Here is a 21185-nt window from a genome sequence, read left to right as displayed (position 1 = left end):
CATCACCACTATCCATTTCCAGAACTTTTTCTACGATCCATTTGGAGTTAATTTTTGGATAAGGTGTGAAGTATACAATATACCTATATATGCACGTGGATGTTCACATGACCCAGCACCATTTGTTGAAAAGACTGTCCTTTCTCCATGTATTATCTTTTCACCACTGTCAAAAATATGCATCTTTTTGCAGGGTTAGTATTTCCAAAACCACATAACCAGCATGCGATGGACCACCTAATCAAAATGTACTTTAAACCACTAGTTTGTGAGATAAGCCCCTGTGGTGCTGGGAGGTGGGCCTAAGGCATTTAGAGGTGGGAGGTGGACTGACTACAGGCTATCCACAGAGCAGGGCAAAAGAGACAGTCTCAGGGGAGGAGGGAGCTGTGATTTTGACTGGAAATGAGTCCAAGGGAATGTCACCCAGAGCAAGGTATGGCCAAATACTAAGAGAATGACCGTGTTCTTCTTTATTGCCAATATTCTTGTTACAATCTATCTTTTAGTGGGGATCATGGCAGAGGGACCCTTTACTATCCTATAACCTTTTATAGAGCGCTTATAAGTGCAGGCATTGTTCGATGGTCATTACATGTATTAACACATTTAAATTGTCTAACAACTATTATGAGACGCTATTTTTATTCCCATTTTATAGAGGAGAAAACTGAGCACAGAGAGGTTAAGTTACTGGCCCAAGGTCAAACAGTGAGAAAGTGGTAGATCTGCGATATAAGTGAAGTCGGTCTGGCTGCAGCTTTTCTACATTGACCCCCTTGCTATTCCTTGAACATGACAAGGTTGTTACCCACTCAGGGCAACTGTTGTTCATGGTTCAAAAGGGTCTGTGCTCAGGTTATGTATTTCGGGAGTTGGCAAACTACAGCCTGAGGACCAAGTCGGGTCCATTGCTTGTTTCTGTAATAAAGTTTTGTTGAAACACAGCCAGGATCACTCATTTAGGTATTTCTGTGGCTGCTTTCATGCTACAATGGCAAAGTCAAGCAGCTGCTCCAGAGACCCATGGCCTGCAAAGCCAAAAACATTTTCTATCTGGTCCTTTGGGAGAAAATTTGCTGTTGTATTTGACGGCCATTAGCATGGGATAATTACGCAAGGCTCTAGTACTCCAAGGGAAGGAATGGAGAGAAAAGAATCAAAGACAGAAGGCTGGCAGGAGCCACGTGAGGAGGCAGGGTGAGGGAGCACAGCCACAGAAGGAAACAGATGCCTCATTATTAGGTGTAATAATATCCAGTTTTATGCAAGGGCTGTTTTTCTTTAAATGATAACTGTAAATCAAGTCAGATTTCAAATATGCGGGGGACTTTGAAAGAAAAGCACTTTCAGAATTATTCTGTAAAGCAAAAAAATCTTTGGAAAATACAGAGAAGTTCCCATTGTGTGTCTGCCTTTGCAAGTCTGGATGTTATTATGCTTGGTTTCCTTATGAAACCAAAGCTCTTCAGAAAGAAGGATTTTTCATTAATTAATTACTAATGAATGAATGAATGTGTTGAATGCCCTGGCACCGGGCTGGGTGATGGCGTTAGAGTGGAACCTCACGAAGTATACAACTTACTGAGATACTGATGAGCAAACAGACAGTGACAGTGTTGAGCCCAAAGTAGCGAAGATGTTTCAGAAGCAAATAGGAGGAGGCTTCTGGCCCAGACCGGGGGTGTGGGCGGTGGTGTGTCTGTGGGTGGGTGGGTGTAGGAGATCTGGGAAAGCTTCCTTGAGGAAGGAATGTCTAGGCTGAGACTTGAAAGCCTGTTAGGCAGTAATTGGGTGAAGGCAGAGGGATGGGGTAGACCTGGTGGGGAAGGAGAGGTATTTGAGGCTGAGAAAAAAGCATATAAAAGTCCTGACAGCATGTTAGAGTCTCAGGCAGTTTAGCAGTGTGATTCTCGCCTCCAGGGAGAGCTGTGATAGGAAGGAAGAGCTAACAGATGAGATGGGAGGTGAGCAGAGGGCAATAATGAAGGGCCTTCAATGCTATGCTATGGAGTTTGACTGAATTTTGAAGATAGTGAGGGTTTGCAGAGAGGTTTTTAACCAGCAGTATGACCTGACGTGATTTGCATGGTAGAAAGATTGTTCCAGCCGCGGTGTGGAAAGTGGATGGACGGTAGGAGGACGATCAACACCAGTTAGGAGTGGCTGCGGGGAGGAAGTGGACTGACTAAATAAATATAAAGAAGGCCAAACCACCTGGGCTTGGGGATAGATCAGATATGAAAGTAAAAGATGGGGAAAAAGCAGGAAGCCAGGATAACTTGATAGATGATTGTGCCACTCACAAAGAAGAGGACTGAGAAGCTGGGGTAGTGGATTTTTAGAGGATGGTGGGGGAAGGAAATGAGCGCAACTTTGTGTGTTGGGTCTTTGAGGTGCTTCTGAGACATCTACTGGAGAAATCTATAGGCAGAAGGATTTATGAGTCTATGGCGCAAGAAAAGGGTTAAAAATGTAGATGTGTGAGTTATCTGTATATGGGTGCTATTTGAAGCCATTGGAGAGGTGAAAGTTTCACAAAGAGGCACTTTAAAGAAGAGGAGACAGGCCAAGGATGAAATCCTAGAAATACCATCATTGAAAGGATGGAACAGAAATAAAAGGTACTAGGACAAAATGTCCACAGAGTTGGAAGGAAAACGAGAATGTCACAGAACTTGAGGGAAGAGAATCTTCTAAGAAGGGAGAGTTATGCAAATTTACAGAATATTCAAGAAATAATAAAGCTTGGAGAGTGTCTATTGAATTTATCCACAAGGAAGGCATTGGGAACTTTGGTGGGGAGTCAGTGGAGTGATGAGGGTGGAAGCTGTACCTCAGTGGAATGAAGATGAATGAGGGGTGAGGAAGGAGACAGAGGAGCAGACAAGTCTTTCAAGAAGCTTGGCTCTGAAGATGTGGGGAGATGGAGGAAGGGCTGGAGGGGGATGTCGCCTGACTCTCATAGTATAGGAGTGATTTGAGCATGATTAAATGTTGATGGGAAGGAGTCAGGGAAGAAAAGGAGAGGGGTGAGCAGAAGGGGCACAGTTCCTGAGGAAGAAAGAGTGGGAGATCCCAAGCTTGGCGGAGTGGTCAGCCACTGTGTTGGGAGGGAAAGAGGAAAAGGTGGTTACTGATGCTGGCCATCGTGTTGGTGTGGCAACGGGGAGCAGAGAGTTTGCACTGGGTGGTTCTATTTTTTCTCTAAAGTTGATCTTCAGAGCAGGAAGGGAGGCAACAGAGCAGCAAGTTTGAAAAGAATGGTCATTGTGGAAATAGGAGAGAGAGCTAAGAACACAGGATGGCTGGGGAAGGTTGAGGGCTAAAGTGAGGTTGCAGACCAGCAAACTAATAGCTCCAATCTGTGCGGCTAGTAATTGTTTCACTGGTGCTCGGCAGCCCAGATGTAAGAGCCAAGAAGAAGAATGGCTTTTACTAACCTAGGCAGGTGTCATCAAAGAACAGTGGGCAAGAGAGTCGATATTAGGAAGAGAGTGATTTAAAAAATGGCTCATGGGTTCAATGGAGTTAAAGAACAGATGATGCAGGAGTGAAAGTGAGAGAGGCAGAAAGCCATGAGGGGATCCATTAGAGTGGGGGTGTGACTTTATGATTCTAGAGGTGGAGCAGTACCCTGTAATGACACATCAAGGGTGTCTGAAGTACTGTGGGAATTAGGTCATGAGGAGGTGGTGACAATGAGCTTCTAGGATTTGGGATGTCTTATCCACAATAATGATGCGAGGACTTGAGGTAGGGAAGACTGGGAGTCCAGGGTTAGAGTCTTCAGTGAAAGGGGAGGAGCGGACCTGAGGTCAAGATAAGACCAGGGTGAAGCTGGGGTAAATACTGATGAGTGGTTGATAAATCTCTAATGAATACATGAATGCATGAATCGGAAAGAGTGAAAGAATAAATGCATCAACTCATACCAATCTGTCACATTCTTCCCAGAAGAATGTTACTAGGAGTGTATGGTTACTAGGAGTTCCTAGTAACCAATTACTAGGAGTGTATAGGTCTCAGATTATCATAATAGTTGAGCATAGGCAATTCTTTTCAGCCTGTCCTATCTGACAGGCTGTTTGAGGCCTTTACACCTGCATGGATTCAGTACAGTAGCCACTACCATCTTATAGCTACTGAGCCCTTGAAATGTGGCTAGTATGAATTGAGATGGGCTGTCCACATGAAACACACACTGGACTTCAAAGACTTAGTAGAAAAAAAAGGAAAAAACCCACAAAATATCTCATTTTAAAATATTGATGATGTGAAAATGCTAAATGTTTTAAGTGTGATTAAATAAAACGTTATTAAAATTAATTTCACCTGCTTTTTTTCCAACCTTTTATATGAGGTTATTGGAAAATGTTAAAGCACATATGTGGTTGACATGATAATTGTCTTGGGCAGCACTGCTCTAGGCTTTGGTCAGTAGCCTCTGCAATCCTGAAGGAAGCGTTATGCCATCCTGTATATTGCACAGTTCAACCAATAAATTAATAAAAGCAGCCACCATGTTGAACTTCCATACATGTCTGTTAGCATAAGCAAAATATGAATAGTTGAGGGCTTATCCTATATACAGGAAATTTCCCTCTAAAAGAACATTTTAAACCCCTGAAAGTATTGAAAAACCTCCCACCTGCCCCATTAGGTAGGTTCTGGCTCCTTGAAAACACTCAGTGGTGGAGGCAGATGTTTATCATTGCCTGCGCTGTGGTCACAGTTGGGATGAATTGAGGGGCTCATGTGGTCCCTCTTCTCAGAATATTTCTGACATGATGAGGCTGCAGATGGTGCAGGTTACACTTGTAATTTTCCTTTGACTGGGGATTCATGAGGCTGCACTTCTCCTGAACAAGTTTCCTTGGCTCTGCTGTTATGGCTTGCTTAGCAGTGCCACATTACAGTTTGGAAGGCCCTTATTTCTGCCCAGAATTGTGGAAGATGACCCTACATTAGCAGTAGCCAGAGTTGTTTTGGGCCTAAATTTAAAAAATGTCATAGTAAACACTGAGAGCTTACCCTGTGTTGGGCAAGGTGAGGAAGCTCCAAGAGGTTAGGTAATTCCTAAGCTAGGAAGTGGCAGCGTCAGGATCTGAACCCAGGTGGTCTAACTCCAAAGCTTGTGATCCTTTCCAGCATAGCTGATAATGAATCAGGAAACAAAAAGAAGCCAGCCTTGCTTAATTGGCCTCAGGAAAAGGCTCTGAAAGAACATGGCATCAGTTGGCCTGACACATTTTGCCCATATGTTCATTGAACAGCCCAGCTGAGGGTAGGTCCTTTAGTAGAGGACTGTATATCAGGATAACTTGGTGAGTGTTTAAGGGCCCCATCCCTGACCTGTTAAATCAGAACCCTGGGACAATGCCTAGGAAGTTGTATTTTAAAAACATTGGCAGCAGAGGGCAGACAGCAGAAGCAAGAAGAACTACAGTCCTGCAGCCTGTGGAACAAAATCCACATTCACAGAAAGATAGACAAGATGAAAAGGCAGAGGGCTATGAACCAGATGAAGGAACAAGGTAAAACCCCAGAAAAATGGGCTTCCGTGGTGGCACAGTGGTTAAGAATCCACCTGCCAATGCAGGGAACATGGGTCCGGGCCCTGGTCCGGGAAGATCCCACATGCCGCGGAGCAACTAAGCCCGTGTGCCCCAACTACTGAGCCTGCGCTCTAGAGCTCAAGAGCCACAACTCCTGAACCTGCATGTTACAGCTACTGAAACCCACGCTCCTAGAGCCCATGCTCTGCAACAAGAGAAGCCCCCGCAGTGAGAAGCCCTCACACTGCAATGAAGAGTAGCCCCTGCTCGCCACAACTAGAGAAAGCCCACACACAGCAACGAAGACCTAATATAGCCAAACAAACAAACACACAAAAACAAAAGAGAAAAACAACTAAATGAAGTGGAGATAGGCAAACTTCCAGAAAAAGAATTCAGAATAATGATAGTGAAGATGATCCAGGACCTCAGAAAAAGAATGGAGGCAAAGATTGAGAAGATGCAAGAAATGTTTAACAAAGACCTAGAAGAATTAAAGAACAAACAAACAGAGATGAACAATACAATAACTGAAATGAAAAATACACTAGGAGGAATCAATAGCAGAATAACTGAGGCAGAAGAACAGATAAGTGACCTGGAAGACAGAATGGTGGAATTCACTGCTGCAGAACAGAATAAAGAAAAAAGAATGAAAAGAAATGAAGACGGCCTAAGAGACCTCTGGGACAACATTAAATGCAACAACATTTGCATTATAGGGGTGCCAGAAGGAGAAGAGAGAGAGAAAGGACCCGAGAAAATATTTGAAGAGATTATAGTCAAAAACTTCCCTAACATGGGAAGGGAAATAGCCACCCAAGTCCAGGAAGCACAGAGAGTCCCATACAGAATAAACCCAAGGAGAAACATGCTGAGACACATAGTAATCAAATTGGCAAAAATTAAAGACAAATTATTGAAAGCAGCAAGGGAAAAATGACAAATAACATACAAGGAAACTCCCATAAGGTTAACAGCTGATTTCTCAGCAGAAACTCTACAAACCAGAAGAGAGTGGCATGATATACTTAAAGTGATGAAAGGGAAGAACATACAACCAAGATTACTCTACCCAGCAAGGATCTCATTCAGATTCGATGGAGAAATCAAAAGCTTTACAGACAAGCAAAAGCTAAGAGAATTCAGCACCACCAAACCAGCTCTACAACAAATGCTAAAGGAACTTCTCTAAGTGGGAAACACAAGAGAAGAAAAGGACCTACAAAAACAAACCCAGAACAATTAACAAAATGGTAATAGGAACATACATATCGATAATTACCTTAAATGTAAATGGATTAAATGCTCCAACCAAAAGACATAGATTGGCTGAATGGATACAAAAACAAGACCCATCTATATGCTGTCTACAAGAGACCCACTTCAGACCTAGGGACGCATAAGAACTGAAAGTGAGGGGATGGAAAAAGATGTTCCATGCAAATGCAAATCAAAAGAAAGCTGGAGTAGCAATTCTCATATCAGACAAAATAAACTTTAAAACAAAGACTATTACAAGAGACAAAGAAGGACACTACATAATGATCAAGGGATCAATCCAAGAAGAAGATATAAAAATTATAAATATATATGCACCCAACACAGGACCACCTCAATACATAAGGCAACTGCTAACAGCTATAAAAGAGGAAATCGACAGTAACACAATAATAGTGGGGGAATTTAACACCTCACTTACACCAATGGACAGATCATCCAAACAGAAAATTAATAAGGAAACACAAGCTTTAAATGACACAATAGACCAGATAGATTTAATTGATATTTATAGGACATTCCATCCAAAAACAACAGATTACACTTCCTTCTCAAGTGTGCACGGAACATTCTCCAGGATAGATCACATCTTGGGTCATAAATCAAGCCTCGGTAAATTTAAGAAAATTGAAATCATATCAAGCATCTTTTCTGACCACAACACTATGAGATTAGAAATCAATTACAGGGAAAAAACACAAACACATGGTGGCTAAACAATATGATACTAAATAACCAAGAGATCACTGAAGAAATCAAAGGGGAAATCAAAAATTACCTAGAGACAAATGACAAAGAAAACACGACGATCCAAAACCTATGGGATGCAGCAAAAGCAGTTCTAAGAGGGAAGTTTATAGCTATACAAGCCTACCTCAAGAAACAAGAAAAATCTCAAATAAACAATCTAAACTTACACCTAAAGAAACTAGACAAAGAAGAACAAACAAAACCCAAAGTTAGCAGAAGGAAAGAAATCATAAAGATCAGAGCAGAAATAAATGAAATAGAAACAAAGAAAACAATAGCAAAGATCAATAAAACTAAAAGCTGGTTCTTTGAGAAGATAAACAAAATTGATAAACCATTAGCCAGACTCATCAAGAAAAAGAGGGAGAGGATTCAAATCAATAAAATTAGAAATGAAAAGTTACAACAGACACCACAGAAATACATAGCATCCTAAGAGACTACTACAAGCAACTCTATGCAAATAAAATGGACAATCTGGAAGAAATGGACAAATTCTTAGAAAGGTATAACCTTCCAAGACTGAACCAGGAAGAAATAGAAAATATGAAAGGACCAGTCACAAGTAATGAAATTGAAACTGTGATTAAAAATCTTCCAACAGGGCTTCCCTGGTGGCGCAGTGGTTGAGAATCTGCCTGCTAATGCAGGGGACACAGGTTTGGGCCCTGGTCTGGGAGGATCCCACATGCCGTGGAGCAACTAGGCCCGTGAGCCACAACTACTGAGCCTGTGCGTCTGGAGCCTGTGCTACACAACAAGAGAGGCCGCGATAGTGAGAGGGCCGTGCACCGCGATGAAGAGTGGCCCCCACTTGCCACAACTAGAGAAAGCCCTCACACAGAAACGAAGACCCAACACAGCAAAAATAAATAAATTAATGAATTAACTCCTACCCCCAACATCTTCTTTAAAAAAAAAAAAAATCTTCCAACAAACAAAAGCCCAGGGCAGATGGCTTCACAGGTGAATTCTATCAAACATTTAGAGCAGAGCTAACACCCATCCTCCTCAAACTCTTTCAAAAAATTGCAGATGAAGGAATGCTCCCAAACTCATTCTATGAGGCAACCATCACCTTGATACCAAAACCAGACAAAGATACTACAAAAAAAAAGAAAATTGCAGACCAGTATCACCAATGAATATAGATGCAAAAATCCTCAACAAAATACTAGCAGACAGAATCCAACAACACATTAAAAGGATCACACACCATGATCAAGTGGGATTTATGCCAGGGATGCAAGTATTCTTCAATATATGCAAATCAATATGATACACCATATTAACAAATTGAAGAATAAAAACCATAGGATCATCTCAATAGATGCAGAAAAAGCTTTTGCCAAAATTCAACACCCATTTATGAGAAAAACTCTCCAGAAAGTGGGCACAGAAGGAACCTATCTCAACATAATAAGGGCCATATATGACAAACCCACAGCAAACATCATTCTCAATGGTGAAAAACTGAAAGCATTTCCTCTAATATCGGGAACAAGACAAGGATGTCCACTCTCACCACTATTATTCAACACAGTTTTGGAAGTCCTAGCCATGGCAATCAGAGAAGAAAAAGAAATAAAAGGAATACAAATTGGAAAAGAAGAAGTAGAACTGTCACTGTTTGCAGATGACATGATACTATACATAGAGAATCCTAAAGATGCCACCAGAAAACTACTAGAGCTAATCAATGAATTTGGTAAAGTTGCAGGATACAAAATTAATGCACAGTAATCTCTTGCATTCCTATACCCTAATGATGAAAAATCTGAAAGAGAAATTAAAGAAACACTCCCATTTACCACTGCAAAAGAATAAAATACCTAGGAATAAACCTACCTAGGGAGACAAAAGACCTGTATGCAGAAAACTATAAGACACTGATGAAAGAAATTAAAGATGATACCAACAGATGGAGAGATATACCATGTTCTTGGATTGGAAGAATCAATATTGTGAAAATGACTATATTACACAAAGCAATTTACAGATCCAATGCAATCCTTATCAAATTACCAATGGCATTTTTTACAGAACTAGAACAAAAAAATCTTAAAATTTGTATGGAGACACAAAAGACCCCGAATAGCCAAAGCAGCCTTGAGGGAAAAATACGGAGGTGGAGGAATCAGGCTCCCTGACTTCAGACTATACTACAAAGCTACAGTAATCAAGACAATATGGTACTGGCACAAAAACAGAAATATAGATCAATGGAACAAGATAGAAAGCCCAGAGATAAACCCATGCACCTATGGTCAACTAACCTATGACAAAGGAGGCAAGGATATACAATGGAGAAAAGACAGTCTCTTCAATAGGTGGTGCTGGGAAAACTGGACAGCTACATGTAAAAGAATGAAATTAGAACAGTCCCTAACACCATACACAAAAATAAACTCAAAATGGATTAGAGACCTAAATGTAAGACCGGACACTATAAAACTGTTAGGGGAAAACATAGGAAGAACACTCTTTGACATAAATCACAGCAAGATCTTTTTTGATCCATCTCCTAGAATAATGGAAATAAAAACAAAAATAAACAAATGGGACCTAATGAAACTTCAAAGCTTTTGCACAGCAAAGGAAACCATAAACAAGATGAAAAGACAACCCTCAGAATGGGAGAAAATATTTGCAAATGAATCAACGGACAAAGGATTAATCTCCAAAATATATAAACAGTTCATGCAGCTCAATATCAAAAAAACAAACAACCCAATCCAAATATGGGCAGAAGACCTAAATAGACATTTCTCCGAAGAAGACATACAGATGGCCAAGAGGCACATGAAAAGCTGCTCAACATCACTAATTATTAGAGAAAAGCAAATCAAAACTACAATGAGGTATCACCTCACAGCAGTTAGAATGGGCATCATCAGAAAATCTACAAACAACAAATGCTGGAGAGGGTGTAGAGAAAAGGGAACCCTCTTGCACTGTTGGTGCGAATGTAAATTGATACAGCCACTATGGAGAACAGTATGGAGGTTCCTTAAAAAACTAAAAATAGAATTACCATATGATCCAGCAATCCCACTACTGGACATATACCCAGAGAAAACCATAATTCAAAAAGACACATGTACCCCAATGTTCATTGCAGCACTATTTACAATAGCCAGGTTACGGTAGCAACCTAAATGCCCATCGACAGATGAATAGATAAAGAAGATGTGGTACATATATACAATGGAATATTACTCAGCCACAAGAAGGAACAAAATTGGGTCATTTGTGGAGACGTGGATGGATCTATAGACTGTCGTACAGAGTGAAGTAAGTCAGAAAGAGAAAAATATCGTATATTAACACATATATATGGAACATAGAAAAATGGTACAGATGAACCGGTTTGCAGGGCAGAAAGTGAGACACAGATGTAGAGAATAAACGTATGGACACCAAGTTGGGAAAGCGGCGGTGGGTGGTGGTGGTGGTGTGATGAATTGGGCAATTGGGATTGACATGTATACACTGATGTGTATAAAATGTATGACTAATAAGAACCTGCTGTATAAAAAAATAAATTAAAAAAATAAGTAAAAACATTTGCAAGTGTTAAGGGAACCATCATTTTACAAAACCTAGTCTCTAGATAAGTGCCTTGATTTAGGATCTGATTTGGAACTTGGACTTCTGGGTACTTATTGGGACAACATGGAAGGGCATACAAGGAAGGTTTATTTAAGCCATATCAAGGAAGTGATCTGACTTTGGAGCCTCCTTAGGTAGAGTTAACATTTGTGTGCTAGTTTCTAAGAGGCTTCCCAACCTTCAGATTGCCCCTGGAGCCTCTGCCTCATCTCTGGCAAGGGCAAGAGCGCTGTTGCCTGAAGGCATACACTGCCTCTAGAGCTAAGGGGACAGAGTGGGAAGGCCACAATACTGACTCTCTCCTTCTTCCTCCTTTCCGCCTTTCAGTGTTATGATGTATCCAGATGGTCCCAGATCTGGTGACTCCGCAGAGGGCTTCCCCGAACAACCGAGGCTCCAGCCACAAGTTGGAAATCACACAGCTCATACACTGGGTACTGAAACTGGGAGTATTAAGTGGTCCCTCCTTCTTTACAGCGGCAGAAGATTGAGAGTGGGAAAGGGGAGGAGAGAATTAAAGAGGTCTGGGTAGCACAGAGTTGATGAAGAACTGGCCTTCTTTTAGTGACATATATTTTGTTCAGTCAACAAAGGTTTATTTGGTCCCTACTATGTGCCTGACACTGTCATAGACACTGGAGAGAAGAGATACCTCAAGGAAAACCAACCAACCAACCAGACTTGGTCCCGTTGCCCTTGTGGAGGGTTCACCCCCTCCCCTTTTTGGCCCCCTTATCAATGGGACACCCCTTTTTTCCAGATTAGGGGAAAAAGGGCCCATTTGGAACAGGATGAGGAGATAAAATCTTATGTGCTGAAGCAAGGTGTGGACTCAATGTTTGACCTAAATCTGAGCTGCGGAAGAGAGTTAGGAAAAGGAGAAAAATGAAAAAGAGCTGGCTCTCTCCAGTCTGGGCTAAGCCGGTCAAGATCATAGAAGTCAGAGCTGGGTGAGGCCTTAGACAAGGTCCAGCACCTCATTTTACAGATGAGGGAACTGAGGGGCGGAGAGGTTACGTGGTGGACCCAAGGTGGAGCCGTAGTGAGGCGGTAGAAGCGGGAATAAAACTGTGGACTTTAAATAATACTGTGGTGCCTCCAGGTAGGGGTTTAATTTCAAATCCCGGCGCTTCTGCCGCAGCTGAGAGCCAGGCCCGGCCCGCTATGCTCCGTTGCCTTGGGAACTGGCTTCCCCGCCCAGCGGGCTCCCGCTTGGCCCTGAGCTCCCAATAAAGTTGTTGTTGAAGCGCAGTGGTACCATGTGAGCCGTCCCGGGGGCGGAGCCGGGGGTGGGGCGAGCCGGGGGCGGGGCCGGGGCCGAACGGAGGGAGACCTGGCGGGCGGCGGCGAGGAAGGGAGGCGGGCACTGGAGCGGGCGCGGGAGCGGGCGCAGGCGGCTGGCCATGATCGCGTCGTGCCTGTGTTACCTGCTGCTGCCGGCCGCGCGCCTTTTCCGCGCCCTCTCAGGTACCGGCCCTGTGTCCTGACGGGCGGGTGCCAGGCCCGGGCCTGCCTCGGCGGGGCCCCGCGGGGCCTGGGGCGGCGTGCGTCGCGGACGGCCTCACGACCACTTTCCCCCGGCAGTGCCAAGGTGTGGGGAGGCGGCCGTCGGCCCCGCCGTGCCTGTCCTGGACTAAACGAGGCCCGGGCCTGGCCGGCGAGCGTCGTGGGCGGGCCCCTCCTCACCCCTGTGACCTGGAGGTGTCGGGCCACAGTTAACGTGAGGCGGCTTGGGGAGGGGCCAGAGCTGCCCTTCTCTGGCCCCGGGGTTGCGGAGAGGTTCCGGTCCCGCTGAGTCACTGCCCTGGGGGTCGGGGAGGGTTGGCCGCTCGGGGCCTAGGCTAATGTCCGAATTCTCTGTGGACAGGGGCCAGTCGGCCCTGGGGGCGGATCTGTGGACTGAAGACATAGACGTACCTGTTTTTCCCCTGGGTCAACTCCACACTCACCTTTCCCAGCCGCCTCTCAGCGGAGTCTGGTTGAAAAAACGGATGCTCAGAATCCAGAGACACATTGAAACTTCGGCTTTGAAGCAATGTCCCGTGCGTTTAGAGATGTAATGGGGTGGAGGCAATGCCCAGCGGGTACTTAGAGAAGAGTTATTGTTTAACTTTGCCATGATCTGCCTGCGCTCCCCACTCCTGGTCTTTGACGTTCCCGAGGCTCTTATGAGACCATCAGTTCCTCTGGGAGATCCCACAGAACCCCCAGACTTTTCTCTGGCATTTTAGGGGGCAGGACAGACCAAGAAGGACTTTTAGAAATAAGATGTCCAACTGTGTGCATTCTGTGCTTTTCCTTTCTGGAACTTTACACAATATGTGTGTGTGTGTAATTTCTGTTCCTATATATTTCATATAAAACATTTAATGTATGTATGTGTATGTTTGTATCTGCCACTAGAATGCGGGCTCCAGGAGGGCAGGGCCATGTCTGTTTTGCTCACTGTATCTAGTGCTAGCATACTGCCCAGAATGCAGTAGGCACTCAATTCGGGAATGTCTTGTGTGTACATACTTCTCAGAAATGAGGAACTCCACAGAAGTCATTGTTTTCAGAGAACTAATGCATATTCTTCTAACCATGTTGCTGTCATTTCTGGAGCTCTGCCAGTGTCCATAATGGCAGCCGTAGTGACATATACTAGTCCAGAGGTTTCTAGACCAGTAGTCAGAGTTTTAGGTATGTCAGAGGAAGGGCCGCCTCCCCCCACCCACTTGCACACACCTATTAAAGTAGTCCCGTTTGTATCTGTACATTTGGTTCCTACAGATTTTCTTTTAATAAAAGAATTCTGCTGCTGAAAAACAAACCACCACCACCAACCAAAACCTGCTGAGTTTGAAAACTAATAACCTCACACGTATAAATCAAAGAACTTCTGCCATGCGATACACATAGAGGATGTTTCAAAGGGCAGGGAATTAATAAGTTCCTGAGACTAAGGCCAGCAACCCAGCCCATGGGTTTAGAGCAGGGTTTCCCAGTCTCAGTACTGTTGACGTCTGGGCCTGGACAGTTCATTGTGGAGGTGTCTCTTGCACTGTAGGATATTCAGCGGTATCTTCATCCTATAACCACTAGATGCCAGTGTAGCATCCCCACAGTTGTGACGACCACTGTCTCCAGACAATGCAGAAATGTTCCCTGAGGGCAAAATCACCCCTGGTTGAAAAACCACGGGTTTGAGGGACGTAAATCCACATAGACCCTAAATAAGATAGTGTCTTTCAACGTTTGAACCATTTTGAAGTTTTTCTTGCCTTTTAAAAAAAAGAGCTGATAAAATAAATCTCTGGTGATTGAGGGTCATCATCCTACATGTCACTTGTCCTATGCTAAAAATAAGTGACTTAGTGTGTGTTGGTGGGGGGAGGTTTTGTTTGCACCAAAATACTGTGCTTGGATTTTGGGGGCTCCAATTTTATAGTTTTTCCCACCTGCTTTTTGCCTGTTGGCTGTCACTGTGGCTGCCGTAGCAGAGAGGTGGCAGCTGTCTCTTGCTGTCAGTTGTTGGCACCTTCTGATTTACAGCCGCTAGAGTACTATGGAATGGGAAAGATGATAATGAAGTCTGTGAAGATTTATGAGTAGAATAAATAGATTTGAGAAGAGGACCCAGGGCCTTTGCTAAGAGAGAGATTGTACAGATTTTGAGACACCCTTTTTGTCTACTTTAGGCCTTTTTCTTTTAGAATGCATTCATAGATTAGTGGATTTATAGAACTAGAAAAGCTCTTGGGGATTATCTAGTTCAAACTTCCCTTGTCCTCATTTTACAGTCAAGAGTGAGTCCATCTCACTAGGGCCATTGTCCGAGGTCACATAGCTTTGTTAATTTCAGTGCTAGGCCATAACCCACAGTTCTGACTCATGGTCAAGTGCTGGTTCCAGTGTGATACGGCTCTTAGAACCAGAGAGTTGATGTTAATAGGAATCTTAACCTCCAGATAAAAGGAGTGTGGTTGTGTGTGACCATCTCTGTCCTAGATTATGTCGGATGGCCATTCTTTCATTCACACACTGAATATTTATCAGATCCCTACCATATGAATTAGTTAATACTTGTAGAGCATTTAGAACAGTGCCTGGCACATAGTAAGCACTCTGATCTGATGGTGATGATGTTCCAGGCACTAAAATAGGCTCAGTGATGGTACAGTGATGAGCAAGGTGGACATGATTCTTGCTTGTATGAGACTTATTAGAAGTTGGGAGAAGAGCATGGGTTGGGTGATGCTGTCATCTTATAACATGGTATCTTGGCTTTCTTCTTAGATGCTTTCTTCACATGTCGAAAAAATGCCTTCCTGGCGAAGAGCTCGTCCCCCCGGGTAGACGGCGACTTTGCCATGGCCCCTCGGGGCCCCGACCAGGAGGAGTGTGAGGGCCTGCTGCAGCAGTGGCAAGAAGAAGGGTCAAGCCAGGCACTGTCAACTGTGAGCGAGGGTCTGCTTGTAGATAAGGGAGTAGCCGAGAGCAGCCTGGCGCACCTGATGGATAATCCTGGAGAACAGGATGCTGCTTCAGAAGACAAGTGGTCTAGCAGGCAGCTGAGTGACCTGTGGGCAGCTGAGAACCTGGAGGAGCCTTTCCCTGAGGTGCTAGGAGAGGAGCCACTGCCAGAGGTCGAGGGCCCAATGTGGGCAGAAGTCCCGGTGCAGACTGGCCCCCAGTATGCAGACTGTGCTGTCCTCCCAGTGGGTGCCCTGGCTGCAGAGCAGTGGGAAGAGGACCCCGCAGTGGTGGCCTGGAGCATAGCACCGGAGCCTGTGCCCCAGGAAGAGGCTCCCATCTGGCCCTTTGAGGGCCTGGGGCAGTTGCAGCCTCCCCCAGTGGAAATCCCATATCATGGTGAGTCTGACAACCGGCTGGGTGAGCCGGGGCAGCAGGTTGTCTCGGATGTGCACACAGTCACTGCTAAAGTTCTCTTGTGTGGAGCTCTGCTGCTGCATTCTGTTTTTCTGAGACTCCTGCAGTGGCAGATCCAGAGGGGCCTTAGAGAGCATTTCATCCAGCCCCGTGGCCTTTCAGATGAAGTGATCACGGCACAGAGAGGTAGCAAGACATGCCTAAAGTCACATAGCTAGGTAGTGGCAGAACTGAAAGCAGACCATAGCTCTGATTCTCTACATTATTGGTTCTCTGGAGGTGACCTGGGGTAGCGGTGGAGAGCTCTCAGGGCTCCACTCTCTGCCTCAACCAGGATAACTCCATTTTTATCTGTGTTATATATCGGGCTTCCATTAAACTTTGGAGAATGAGTGCTGTGGCTCACATAGGTTTGAAATCCACTCTGCAGCTCCCTGCTCGAGGGCACATGGGAGACACATTATGGTTTCTGGCTCTGTAGGCATTTTCAGGTTTAGAGGTCAGAAAACACCCAAGGCTGAGATTACTCTAGAAATGTCTTTAATCTCAGATGACTATTAAGCACATACATCTGAGTGGTTCCCCAGAGACCCATGGATTTATGAGAAGTGAGAAATTGTTGGCCATATTTAGTGAACTTGTACTAGGTGCCAGGTAGTATGCTAGGTACTAGGGATACAGTGATGAACAGGCCAAGATTATCTTAGGCTTTGTGGAGTTTATTGTCTCGTCTGAGAATGTCCTTAGAGTGTTGTTCAAATCACCACAGAAAGGGATGAATGACAGGGAAAATGAAAAAAGGAACTCGTCACAGTATCATGGAGTCAGGAGTGGAGATGGTGGGCCCTGTGAATCACATGGACTTACCATGGACCTCTTCTTCCCGCCACCTTTGCAGAAATCTTGTGGCGAGAATGGGAGGATTTCTCCACTCAGCCAGATGCTCAGGGCCTGGAGGCGGGGGATGGCCCTCAGTTCCAGTTCACTCTGATGTCCTATAACATCCTGGCTCAGGACCTGATGCAGCAGAGCTCAGAGCTCTATCTGCATTGCCATCCAGACATCCTCAGTTGGAACTACCGCTTTGCGAATCTCATGCAGGAATTCCAGCACTGGGATCCCGATGTGAGTGAAGATGGGGAGATATGCCATCCTGCATTTGCTCTGGACCCTGGCTGTTTCCCAATGCTCTTAGAAAATGAATTGAACCCCACAGTTGTTCATATGATTGGCCTCCTGCCTAGGACTGGTGCTTGCCTGCCTGGTGTAATGAGTTTGGGGCAGATGCTAAGAAGACTGTCCGTGGGTGCACACTTTCTAGCACCTTTGTGCAGGCAGGGAGACGTGAGGGATTCAAGGAGCAGGAAGATCCAGCGCATGTATCTGATCTCAGCTTAACTCTGGGCCTGTTCTTGCTGGTAGTGGCTATCAGGGAAGAGTCAGCACCAGGGGAAGTTTCAGTGTGACCCAGCCTGAGACCCACAGCAGCTTCCCATGTGGCTTCAGTGCCTGCTCCTGGGGTGGGAGTCGTACTCCAGGGCCCTCCATTACTCTGGAGTGATTGGATTCCTTGTCATTTCCCAGATCTTGTGTCTCCAGGAAGTCCAGGAAGACCATTACTGGCAGCAGCTGGAGCCCTCTCTGAGAATGATGGGTAATGCCGCTCCCTGGCACGTTTGCCAGTCTTTCTTCCTACAGCCCTGTCTGCTCTCTCCTGAATGCACTGTATCTTTCTTTCATCTCAGTAAACCCTCAGTCTCATCTGTGAGCTAGCTTCTTTGTGTGGGTGAGGAGAGTCCTGAAGTTTTAAAGCAATTCTGACATATATTTCCATTTAATCCTTGAAGTAACCAACCCTGTGAGGCTGAATATTATTATCCCCATTTTACAGTGCAGAAACTGAGGTTCAGAAAATTTGTGTGACTAGCTCAAGGTCACAAAGCTATAAATATGAAACTCATAGGTTGTGGAGCCTGGACTCCAGCTTGTCTGACCCTAGAGTCCATGCTTTTCCTGTCAGGTTATTGCTTCATACCCTTCTGTCCCTCCTTCCCCTTCTAGCCACTCAGTCATCTGGTTACAACTGTAAGGGAGCCTCTGCAGAACCAAGGAATTGGCAAGGGCAAGGACTCCCCTTATTGAACTGCAGGAGCAATGCATTAGGCACACATGCCTGGGCTACTGCCACTGGGTAGAGGGACCCTAACCCATCTTCAAGGACTCTTACCCATCTCCTTGGTGGGGTGTTCCTTGCAGGCTTTACCTGTTTCTACAAGAGGAGGACCGGGTGTAAGACAGATGGCTGTGCTGTCTGCTACAAGCCCACGCGATTCCGTCTGCTCTGCGCCAGCCCTGTGGAGTACTTTCGGCCTGGCTTGGAGCTCCTCAATCGGGACAATGTGGGCTTAGTGTTGCTGCTGCAGCCACTAGTCCCAGAAGGCCTGGGGCAAGTCTCAGTGGCCCCCTTATGTGTGGCAAATACTCACGTCCTGTACAACCCACGTCGGGGTGATGTCAAGCTAGCCCAGATGGCCATTTTCTTGGCTGAAGTGGACAAGGTGGCCAGGTTGTCAGATGGCAGCCACTGCCCCATCATCTTGTGTGGGGACCTGAATTCTGTCCCTGATTCACCTCTTTACAACTTCATCAGGGATGGAGAACTCCAGTACCATGGGATGCCGGCCTGGAAGGTGAAATGGGAGAGGCCACTGTGGGGTTGGCTTAGGGAGAGATTTTGGTGTTGGCATCTGGTGTTGCTTCTGTGGCAGGGACCTCAGTTACACCTGTTCTGGCTTCCTCTGGCTTTTTCTTGTTCTGTTGATATCTGGTACCCAAGCCTGGAAGTTAGGAGTGCCTTTGGTATATTGGAATCCTTTCAGTTTTTATCATTAACTTATGTTTAATTTACAAGTACATAAGTATATATGTAAGTGCATGTAAGTACACAAGTGCATCCCTTTAAGGATTCAGACATTTTAAAATAAGACCAAAGCCCCCTTTATTACCTACATTTCCCACGTCTCCACTTAGAGTCAAGTAATAACTGTTCAAAGTTTGGTGGTGTTCTTCCAGGTCATTTTCTATGCATTTGCAGTAGTATCTAAGCTGTTGTGATGATGTAATTATAATCTACATTTATTAAGCACTTACTGTGTGCCAGGTGCTATTTTAAGCACTATACATGTATTAACTCATTAATTTTCATAATTTCCATCATTCCTTCCATTTTATAAATGAAAAAGCTAAGGTGTAGAGAAGTTAGGCAATTTGCTTACTCTAGTTTTTGCAGGTAGTGAGTGGTGGAGCCAGGATTTGTAACCAGGTAGTCTGGCCCCAGAGCTCTTGCCCTCCAATACTATGCTGTGATTGCTTCTAACAGCTGGTATATAATGTACTGTGTGTGTTTATAAATGTGATATATTATGTATATTTCATTTTGTAGCTTGTTTTTTTTCACTCAACAATGTACATATGTATCTGTCTCATTCCTTTTAACTGCTGAATGTTTATAACCTAGGTATCTTATAGTTTTATTGTAGTTTATTTAGCTCTACTGAGGAGCATTCAGCTTGTGCTGATTTCTTTACATGTCACTTAATCTCCTTGTTCCTCTCTTTTGCCCCTGCTGATCCAATTTGTTGCTTAACTTTTGGCAAGGCACAGGAGAGAAAAGACATAAAATGACTGAATTATTGTTGAGCACTTTGGGCTTTTATTTTAATGAGGTTACTCAAGTGCCAGCGATGTCCTGGTTGCTACATGCGCAGAGAAAGGCATTATCCTGCCAGGAAGCTGCTGTTATCAAGGGGCTCAGGGAATGGGAAGAAGAATTTACTAAGTGCCTACCACGTGACAGCTGCCGTTAAGCATAGTGATTAAGAGCACCATTTTGAAGCCAGATAGTCCTGCGTTCAGATGCCTGCTCTGCCACCTTGGGCAAGTTACTTCACTTCCGTAAGCCCCATTTGCCTCATCATACACTGGGGATATAATGGGACCTACTTCAGAGGGTTTTCTTTGGTGGATTACATAAAATAATGCACACAGTGTTTTCCAGTTTCTGCTTCAAAGGAAGCAGTCAGTAATTGGTAATAGTTATGGTTACCAGGATTCTTAATTGTATGTGGTATTATTATCCCATTCAATAGTAGAGCATGTCGAACCCAAGAGAGTTAACTAACTTGCCCAAAGTCACACAGTTAGTAAATGGCCGTTAAATGAAGGTGTGTTTTACTTCTGATGGCATACTGAAAATGTATGTCCTTGAGGGGTAGAGAGATTGTGTCTGTCACTGCTCTCTCCCCAGCACTTAGCTGGTGTTTTGCACATAGTTGGCATTCAAATATTTGTTGTTGTTAAATGAAATAAAGGGGGTTTTGCTACACACGTTGGAGATATGCAGATGACTGATGTTGCCGAATGTTTCCCCTACTACGTTCTGTCCGTTCCCAGGCTGCTCATTGGCTTTGACCGAGGATGGTGACGTAGATACGGTAAAGTGCTTTGGTGAATTTCCCATTTGGTTTGACCCCGTGGTTTCCCAGTAATAGGCTTAAGATGCTAGACTTTGATCCAGAAGATCCAAAGATCAGGATAAACCTTTTCCCGCTGCAAATTAAAGCCCCTGGAAGTTGACATTCCCTGGGCAGAGTAGTGTAGATGTTTCTGAGCTGAAATTTAGGGACCATATGTTCATATAGTTCTGTTCTCTTTGATTCGCATACCTCACTCTCTTAACCCCTTATTCCCGTCTCATGGATATTTCAGTGTTTCTAGTAAAAAAAATAAAATAATGGTTTTAAATAGCTCCTTATTTTTAACTTTCCCCTGAGACTTATGTGTTTTGCTTGTGTTACGTACATAGTATGTGACTATGTGTGTGTGTGTGTGTGTGTGTGTGTATGTTTGTCTGCATGTCCCAAAACATGGGCTATTTCCTTTTTCCATCTCAGATTCCTTATTCCCATCTGCTCTTTCCTTGTAGGTATCTGGACAGGAAGACTTCTCCCATCAGCTTTATCAGAGGAAGCTGCAGGCCCCACTATGGCCCAGCTCCCTGGGCATCACTGATTGCTGTCAGTATGTCACCTCCTGTCACCCCAAGAGATCAGG

At 44.5% G+C, this 21185-nt stretch overlaps 1 protein-coding gene across 2 annotated transcripts in view; it reads left to right on the top strand.

Annotated features, from left to right (window-relative positions):
- Nucleotides 1-12504: 12504 nt before the first annotated feature.
- ANGEL1 (angel homolog 1) overlaps nt 12505-21185 on the top strand; it is a 29640-nt gene continuing 20959 nt past the window's right edge. The window contains exons 1-6 of one of the 2 annotated variants that reach the window (XM_022576480.3): nt 12505-12668; nt 15480-16055; nt 16972-17198; nt 17658-17727; nt 18330-18763; nt 21058-21184. In XM_022576480.3, coding sequence (XP_022432188.2) covers nt 12605-12668; nt 15480-16055; nt 16972-17198; nt 17658-17727; nt 18330-18763; nt 21058-21184 — 1498 coding nt within the window. In that variant the 5' untranslated portion in view covers nt 12505-12604. The remainder of the gene's footprint in view (nt 12669-15479; nt 16056-16971; nt 17199-17657; nt 17728-18329; nt 18764-21057; nt 21185) is intronic. The other variant, XM_022576479.3, reaches the window with a different exon arrangement.

This window comes from Delphinapterus leucas, chromosome 2 (genome assembly GCF_059928025.1).
Source record: "Delphinapterus leucas isolate spDelLeu-1000000601 "Yukka" chromosome 2, BTC_Dleu_Yukka2, whole genome shotgun sequence".
Taxonomy (NCBI): domain Eukaryota; kingdom Metazoa; phylum Chordata; class Mammalia; order Artiodactyla; family Monodontidae; genus Delphinapterus; species Delphinapterus leucas.
Note: the sequence above shows the minus strand (reverse complement) of the source record. Positions and strands in the feature narration are given on the sequence as shown.